Source organism: Rana temporaria, chromosome 6 (genome assembly GCF_905171775.1).
Source record: "Rana temporaria chromosome 6, aRanTem1.1, whole genome shotgun sequence".
Lineage (NCBI taxonomy): Eukaryota > Metazoa > Chordata > Amphibia > Anura > Ranidae > Rana > Rana temporaria.
In genome coordinates this window covers 4203873-4211988 of record NC_053494.1, presented here as the reverse complement: position 1 = coordinate 4211988, position 8116 = coordinate 4203873, and the positions used below count along the sequence as shown (strand labels likewise).

Below are 8116 nucleotides of genomic sequence, written 5' to 3'. Positions count from 1 at the left end.
AATTAGGCAGGCTTACGCCGGCCCATTTATGCTACGCCACGGTAACTTAGGGAGCAAGTGCTTTGTGAATACTGGTCTTGCCTCTCTATGTTACGTCGGCGTAGCGCAAATGAGATGCGCTACACCCGCTCAAAGTTACGCCGCTGTACCTGAATCCGACCCTCTGTGTACAGAACAACTCCAGGTAGCCATATTGCATTGCATTCTCAGAAAATTACAGTGGCTGCAGATTGAAAAGGAAAGGTAATTTTTAATAACATCCAATTACAATATGATTAGTGTTGCAAATTATATGTGCTGTATTATTTTTCCTTTATTTGCATTTTTTTCCCATGAAAGTGGAGTTACCCTTTAAGTTTATTTTCCTCCACCTGTTACCCATTCTAAACTTATATATACTGTGCATTAGTGTAGGACTTTCCATGGCCACCCATGTCTGCGGGTTCACGTTTTGGAGGTGGTGTTGGTGGTGAAATTCCAGGGACTCGCCGTAGTCGGAGGTACAGTACTCTGTTGGATCCCAAACGCAACCAGCGATATGATGAGAATAAGAAGGCCACAGGTAATTAAGGCCAGTATAATTAGACGATGGTGTTTGATAAGTATTTCTCCAAAGCGTGTGCACTGAAAAATAAGAAGTTTAATTGGGGTAAAACAACATGGATGGGGGAAAAGGGATCATGGGATGCCAAACTTGACTTGATAGAACAACACAGCTTCCTTCACTGAAAAATGGCAAATCCTTGACTGTATTCCCTCTGGAACAATATCAGTCTCTTTGGAATTTGCAGTAAAAGTTCCTCTTGTCGAAGCTCTGGGTACCCTTAGGCCCTGTACACACGACCGGATCTGTCCGCTGGGATTTATCCACGGATCCGTTCCAGCGGACAGATCCGGTCGTGTGTAGGCCCGAGCGGACATTTGTCCAGCCGACGGTTTTCCAGCGGATAAACATTTCTTAGCATGCTAAGAAATCTGTCCGCTGGAAACCTGTCCTTCGGACTTATCTGGTCGTCTGTACAGACTCACCGGATAAGTCCGTCCGATCCCCATCCCTCGCATGCGTCGAAATGATTCCAGGGTCGCGCACGTCGCCGGGTCATCGTCGCCGCGACGGCGCGGCCACGTCACCGCGGATGTTTTCCACTGGGATTTTGATCTGATGGTGTGTACAAGCCATCAGATCAAAATCCGGAGGAGAAATGTCCGATGGAAACGGTCCAGCGGACCGTTTCCATCGGATATCCTCTCGTGTGTACAGGGCCTTAGTGGAATTTAGCAAAGTCCCAAACATGAAGGAGCTCTATGTCCCCTTAACCTGGCTCCCTTGTAAAGTATCCCTGAGCAAGGGATTCGTTTTAGCTATGACACTGTCCCTGGAAAGCTTGCTGGATATTGTATCTGGCAGCCTTCTCCCTTGTTGACCCTGTAGGTGTAGAGGTTCTCAAACTGTCCCTTGAAACCTGCTGCTTTGGATAAGACTGCTGTTCAGGCCTCCTGCGGTCCAGGTCCTTCCATGCTTGCCAGAGTATCTTTTGGATGAGTCTGAAGGGTAGTGGAGATCCCTCTCTACAAATTCTCCCCTTCCTCAGCTCCCATCCTGGAGGCAGAGTCCTCTCAGCTCTGGGGTCCCCTCCCAGGCTCCATGACACAGCCTTAGCACTCCATCTTCCACCCAATCAAAGCACAACCATCCCAACTGGCCAGGCTCCACAATATTTATGGGCTGACCCAACCACCCTGCCGGGTCTCCTGCCTGGAGATTGGTCCGATTTCCATCAATATGCAGATCTCAGCCTCCTCACCTCCACAAACTAGCTTCTAGAATCTTCTCCAAGCTTTTAGAACCAAGTGAAGGTACCATAGGCCTGACCTGTTGAGCCCTCCAGCCTGACCTGGATTCTGAAGGGAAATTACACTAATCCTAACCTGGCTGGGTTGGGGCAGGGGATGAAGTCGCCCCCCATTGTCAGAGAGGAACTGACCTCCTCCATGTAGCACATGGCAAGTGACCTGGGCCCCCTTGTCACATTAGGTGTTCATTGGCTTGTCAGAGGCCTATCCTGTAAACAAGGAGAAGACATAGGGCCTTTCAAATGGAGGATCCCCAGCCATTAGCGGGTCATTGCTAATGGAGACCAGGAGAATGATGACCGAAAGATTTAGAACCTGCCATTCATTCACATTAGGCAGAAACAAAGTTCTGCCTGGGCTGTGGGCTGTCATTGGCCGGTGTGTTTAGGCCTTAGTCAGCCCTGTTCTGAAGAAGACCCCCTAGTGGCGAGTGTGGGTAAATCTGCCACAGTTGGCCCTACTTTCAAGCGCACACCTTGTACTGTATATTCTGATGTACTTACCGGCAGTCTTCTATTATGAGCTGTAACAAAGAAAAACAGACAATTAGAAATCTGTATCACAGAATATTTAGGAATATAATGGTCAGTGTCAGAATAACCACCATAACCCAATTCCAACCCAGATGAATGTCTTTTACTTCCCACATATACAGCAAATGTATATAGAATGCTGAATACTTGAGCAGACTGTTTAGCCATTGTCATAAATGTTAGGCTAAATGAGGATAAGCCGGATAATTGCTTAAATTGTTAGATAGATAGGCATGGCCTCTGGCAGCATTGTAGAGAAGGATACTTGCTCTCTCTGTGCAAGCAGTGGTCTCTCTGCAAAGATCACCCCTACAGCTATCCAATAAGCAAAGCTCACGTTGCCTGCTGACTAGAGATCTCCAATATGTCAGTCCTTGCTCTTGAGCGAGGGTTTAGCACAGGGGTAGGCAACCTCGGCACTCCAGCTGTGGTGAAACTACAAAACCCATCATGCCTCTGCCTCTAGGAGTCATGCCTGTGATTGTCGGGGTCTTGCAATGGCTCATGGAACTTGTGGTTTCAAAACAGTTGGAGGGCCGAGGTTGCCTACCCCTGGTTCAGCATCTAGGGAGGGACCAGGGTTTTATACAAAAGATATGGCTGCTTTCCAAAAACAAAACAATGTAAAGACTTTGCACACCTTTTGTTTTGAGGCCCCTTAGAATCTATAATGATATTTTAAACTGCAAATTTAATTGGGATTTACATATGAAATGTCATTAATTAATATGGAGCAGCAAGCATGTAAAAATGTGCATTGATCTGAGATGATGACCCAATAAAGCCCCAATGACCGGTTGATTTTGCTTTACCATTTATGATTCTTTTGATCTCTTTGAGATTCTTCTGGGAGTTTGGTGAATTTCTTTTATCGTGTGTAGAGCTGAATAGGAAGAAATCCCGGGCATATTGTCCAATGCTGGGCTGATTCTCCAGAATCCGGACCTTCTCCTCATCGCTGGCGTTTTCTACATCGTCAATTACCACAATCACATTCTCCCTCCCTGGAAATGCACAATACTTGATTACCACAATTGTACTTCATTCCCTGAACACAATTCATGGAGGTACAACAACGAGAGCATCACTTCTTCATTCGCATGCAAGCACTTTTCATACACTAAGCATTGGAAAGAACAAAAATGTGCCACTTTGGGCCTTCCATTAATTTGGATTGGGGCAACAACTGGGGTTTGCCGTTCACCTAAACTATTATTTATTGTAGGCTACCCCAGTCCCTAGCTGCTCCTGATGAGTGGAGCTATTCCACGAAACGCGTTGAGCATATGAACATATAATATAGCTGTCATGTCACAGTGAAGATGTTTATTACTATGGGCTTGATATTTTCTGAATCATCAATTGTATTTTACAGGGCACAGCGGCGAAGAAGGACACAGTGACATCAATGGGCATAGTGGCGACAATAGGCACAGTGGGGACAATGGGGACAATTGGCACAGCGGCATGAATGAGCACAGTGGCGACAATTAAAGGGCACAGTGACATCAATGGGCACAGTGGCGACAATTAAAGGGCACAGCGGTGACAATTGGCACAGTGGCAACAATTAATGGTACAGTGGCTGTGTTTGATGGCATGGCACAGTGGTGACAATTGATGGCACAGTGGCTGCGTTTGATGGCATGGCATAGTGGCTGCATTTGATGGGCACAGTGGCTGCGTTTGATGGCATGGCATAGCGGCTGCATTTGATGGGCACAGTGAGGCTGCAATTTTTTTTTTCGTTTTCGCCCCCCCAAAAATTTTGAGCACCAGCCGCCATTGGTCTCTGCCCAAGAATTGTCAAGTGCTGGTCGACATCAAGTGCCCGGCACAATAATCACAGCAGAAGGGGGGCAAGTGCCCCCTGCAGGCGGAAGTGTCAGATCACGAATATATACGTGATTCGGCACACAGCTGCCACTCTGCAGCAGTCAGCAAGTGGTTAAAAAGTGGTATTAAAAAAAAAAACTTTCTTAGAGTTTTCCTTGTTTTTGCCAAGACTACAGGAAGACTTTAATTAGCCGGATGTCGTCTCACCTAGTAAGATCGATAAAGCCTCCAACTCCTCGTCATACAGAGAGTCCCTCACGTCGGTCACATTCAATCTTCCTCTGTTCTTGGTGTGGTAGAGAACAGCCAATGAGCATTGACGGGCCTCGTGAATGTAGTCACAAGGGATGAAGACCGGACGGACATCTTTCACCAATGAGGAGTCCAGGAGGAAAGCAATCAGCCAATCATAGCAATCCCGGTGATCTCTGGAGAAGATTCCAACTAAAGCCTTCTGAAACATCCTCTGTCTGCTGCACAGAGACTCCCTGAAACCCAGATGTGGATGTTATTTAATTACAAAGTCCATAAGAGATGGTGAAGACAGAAGGCGTCCAATCACAGCGCCTGTCGTTTCAGCCAATCAGGTGACAGGTAACAGACCTGAGCACCTGATTGGCTGAGAGGCGGTTCAGTGTTAGGAAAGTGAATATTCATTTGCTTTCCTAACACAAAGCTGAGTTAACTGCGAGCGCCCAGCATGGCGCCCGCTGCTCACCTTTTTGAACGCCTATGAGAGCCTATGGCTCTAATCAGGTGCTTCCAAAAAATACCCCGCCGCTGTAATTCAGGTGCCCGGCGCCCGAAAAGGGGCCGGGCACCAGAATGGGGGGTGGCAGCGGCGACCTATCTATCTATGGTAATAGAGGGGTGGCAGGAGAGAGGTAAGTATAATTCTGAAAAAATACAAACCCCATACTTCTCTTTTAAAGGGGTTGTGTTATTTCACCTTAAAGCAGAGTTTAAGCTCTCCTCGTCCCCTTCCATGCCTCCTCCTCTGCCCCTAGGTGGCCCCTCCCTCTGGGCGATCTCCTGGGAGACGTGGCAGGTCCCAGGAGATCGCCTGTCCACTCCGACTCACGCCCGGCAGGTGAAGCCAAAAGCTGTCACGGCCGGGTGCCCAGAGTGGCAATGGAGGCGCCGGCGGAGAGGAGGGGGAGAGGAGCGACGCTCCAGGCGGCCGCATCAGTGGACCGTGGAGCAGGTGAGTGTCGGTTTTATGAAACGTCAGCAGCTACACTTTTTGTAGCTGCTGACTTTTAATAAACATAAAAAGCCTGGAACTCCCCTTTAATCAACGCTGTATCCCAGGCCTAGGGCAGCACTTTGCAGGGGGGCAGCACGGAAAGAGTCCCCGCCGGCTTGCGCTACACTATTAGTGTAGCGCCAGTCTTATGGGGTGGACTGGGCTGAGGGACAAATTAGTCTAGCGCCCCCAGAAAGTGGCCGCACTGCTTCCGGTATGCAGGCGGCCAGCATTCTGCAACAGTTTGGTGGGTGGGGGGGGGGCTGCTTCTATTTTTGACCCCCTTCGGCCCTCAGTCCCCACTCAAAAATGTCAGTGTCCCCACTTAAACAGCAAGGGGTGTGGCCTTGACAGGAAGGGGTGGGCCATCTTTAAAGTAGGGGGTGCACAGGTTTAGTCAGGCCTAGGGCAGCACAAAACCTAAATACACCTCTGCCTTTAATGAATCCTATGCATTAAGGTGAAAAAACACCTTGCAGTGTCCGGCCCCCCCAGCCCCCCCCCCCCCGTTATACTTACCTGAGCACCGAAATCCCATGGGCGCGATCCTGCGTCGCTCTCTCCATGGGTTCTAGGCTCTTCATTGGAATGATTACTAGCAGCGCAGCCATTGGCTCGCGGTGCTGTCAATTAAATCCAATGACGCGGGCGCCAGGGGGGCAGGGCCGAGTCATATACTATGGACGCCCAGTGTATGACACGGGAGCACGGCCACAAGGTAACCCCCTCGGGAGAGAGCTTACCAGAGGAGGTCATCTAATGCGGGAAGGAGCCACAAGAGCCACCGTGGGACCCCAGAAGAGGAGGATCGGGGCCACACTGTGCAAAATCTACTGCACAGAGGAGGTAAGTATGATATGTTTGTTATTTAAAAAAAGTCACAAACTATTAATATATCTTTACTTACCTGTCCACCACGGGTCGGGTTGTGTATTCTCTCCAGGTTTTTCTTCTTTCTTTCTAGAGATGATGACTTTTTTATCGGCGGTCTTTAATCAGAAAGTGAAAGCGGATCCTATTGGCATTATAGAAATAAAAAAACAGCGGCCAGTTGTCTCCCAGGTGTTCCTCCTACGACTCTACATTCTATTCCATCCTCCAATCACAGCACAGATTTACTGACATTTTGAGGCTGAAAAGAAAAGAATGTGGCTGGTGCGGTTCCCTCCCAGAGATATTTCCTCTATGTAAAGGGTCACAACGACTGCCGCCGTCTCATCAATACGTATGAGGAATGTCCTATTATTATAGCTCAGTCCTAGCTACGGAGGGCATTTAACCACTTTACCACCGGGTCAATTTTTGCACTTCTCTCCTTCATGTAAAAATCATATTGTTTTTGCTAGAAAATTAATCAGAACCCCCAAACATTATATATTTTTTTAGCAGACACCCTAGGGAATAAAATGGCGGTCATTGCAATTTTTTTTCTCGCACGGTATTTGCGCAATAATTTTTCAAACGCCTTTTTTTGGGAAAAAAACGGTTTCATGAATTAAAAAATAACAAAACAGTAAAGTTAGTTGTATAATGTGAAAGATGATGTTACGCCGAGTAAATAGATACCCAACATGTCACGCTTTAAAATTGCGCACACTCATTTAATGGCGCCAAACTTCGGTACTTAAAAATCTCCATAGGTGACGCTTTAAATTTTTTTACAGGTTACTATTTTCGAGTTACAGAGGAGGTCTAGTGTGAGAATTGTTGCTTTCGCTCTAACGCACGCGACGATACCTCACATGTGGGGTTTGAACGGCGTTTACATATGTGGGCGGGACCTGCATGCGTGTTCGCTTCTGCGCGCAAGATAACGGGGACAGGGGCGTTTTGAAAAAAAAAAATTGTATTTTTATTTTACTCAATTCTTTTCATTTTTACACTTATTTTTACATTTATTTTGTGATCACTTTTATTCCTATTACAAGGAATGTAAACATCCCCTTGTAATAGGAATCAGTGTGACAGGTCCTCTTTATGGAGAGAGGCGGGGTCAATAAGACCTTCCCCTCCCCCAACATCTCTCCCCCAGGTTTACAAGTATGAAATCGGTGAAAAAAAATCACAGATCACATGCTGACAGCCGCGATTGCGGCTTTGTTTACTTTTGGGTACCGGGCGTGACGTCATAACGTCGCGCCCGGGCCTCTGACCGTCATAGAGATGACTGGTGACCATCTGGTCACCAGTCATCTCTATGCTTCCCAGCCAGCGCCGACCGATTCGATCTCCGGGCCCCCGATGGCACGGGAGAGTCCGGAGAAGCACCGGGAGGGGGGGACGTCCCCTCCCGCTGCCTATAATAACGATCAAGTGGCGGGATCGCCACTTTGATCATTCTTATCGTGCGCAGAATCGGTGGCTGAAGACGGCGCTATCTGAATGATGCCTCTAGCTGCTCCCATCATTCAGATATCACCGCACAAAGCCGAGGACATCCCAGGGACATCCTCGGTTGTCAAGAGGTTAAAGGGCATGTACCCCCCAACAACCAACTTCTCATGTTCTCTCCCTCTTGGTCTGTTACAATCTACACTCACCGGCCACTTTGTTAGGTACACCGGTTCAACTGCTCGGTGACGCAAATTGCTAATCAGCCAACCACACGGCAGCAACTCAATGCATTTAGGCATCTAGACGTGGTGAA

General features: G+C 47.9%; 1 protein-coding gene across 1 annotated transcript; it reads right to left on the bottom strand.

Moving 5' to 3' along the window:
• Nucleotides 1-230: 230 nt before the first annotated feature.
• Nucleotides 231-6415, bottom strand: LOC120942565. The gene is made up of 5 exons (XM_040355544.1): nt 6377-6415; nt 4431-4711; nt 3200-3391; nt 2358-2377; nt 231-624 (listed from the first exon to the last, which is right to left on the bottom strand). The coding sequence occupies exons 2-5, from the start codon at nt 4684-4686 to the stop codon at nt 445-447; spliced, it is 648 nt and encodes a 215-aa protein (XP_040211478.1). The 5' UTR covers nt 4687-4711; nt 6377-6415; the 3' UTR covers nt 231-444.
• Between the last annotated feature and the right edge of the window lie 1701 nt (nt 6416-8116).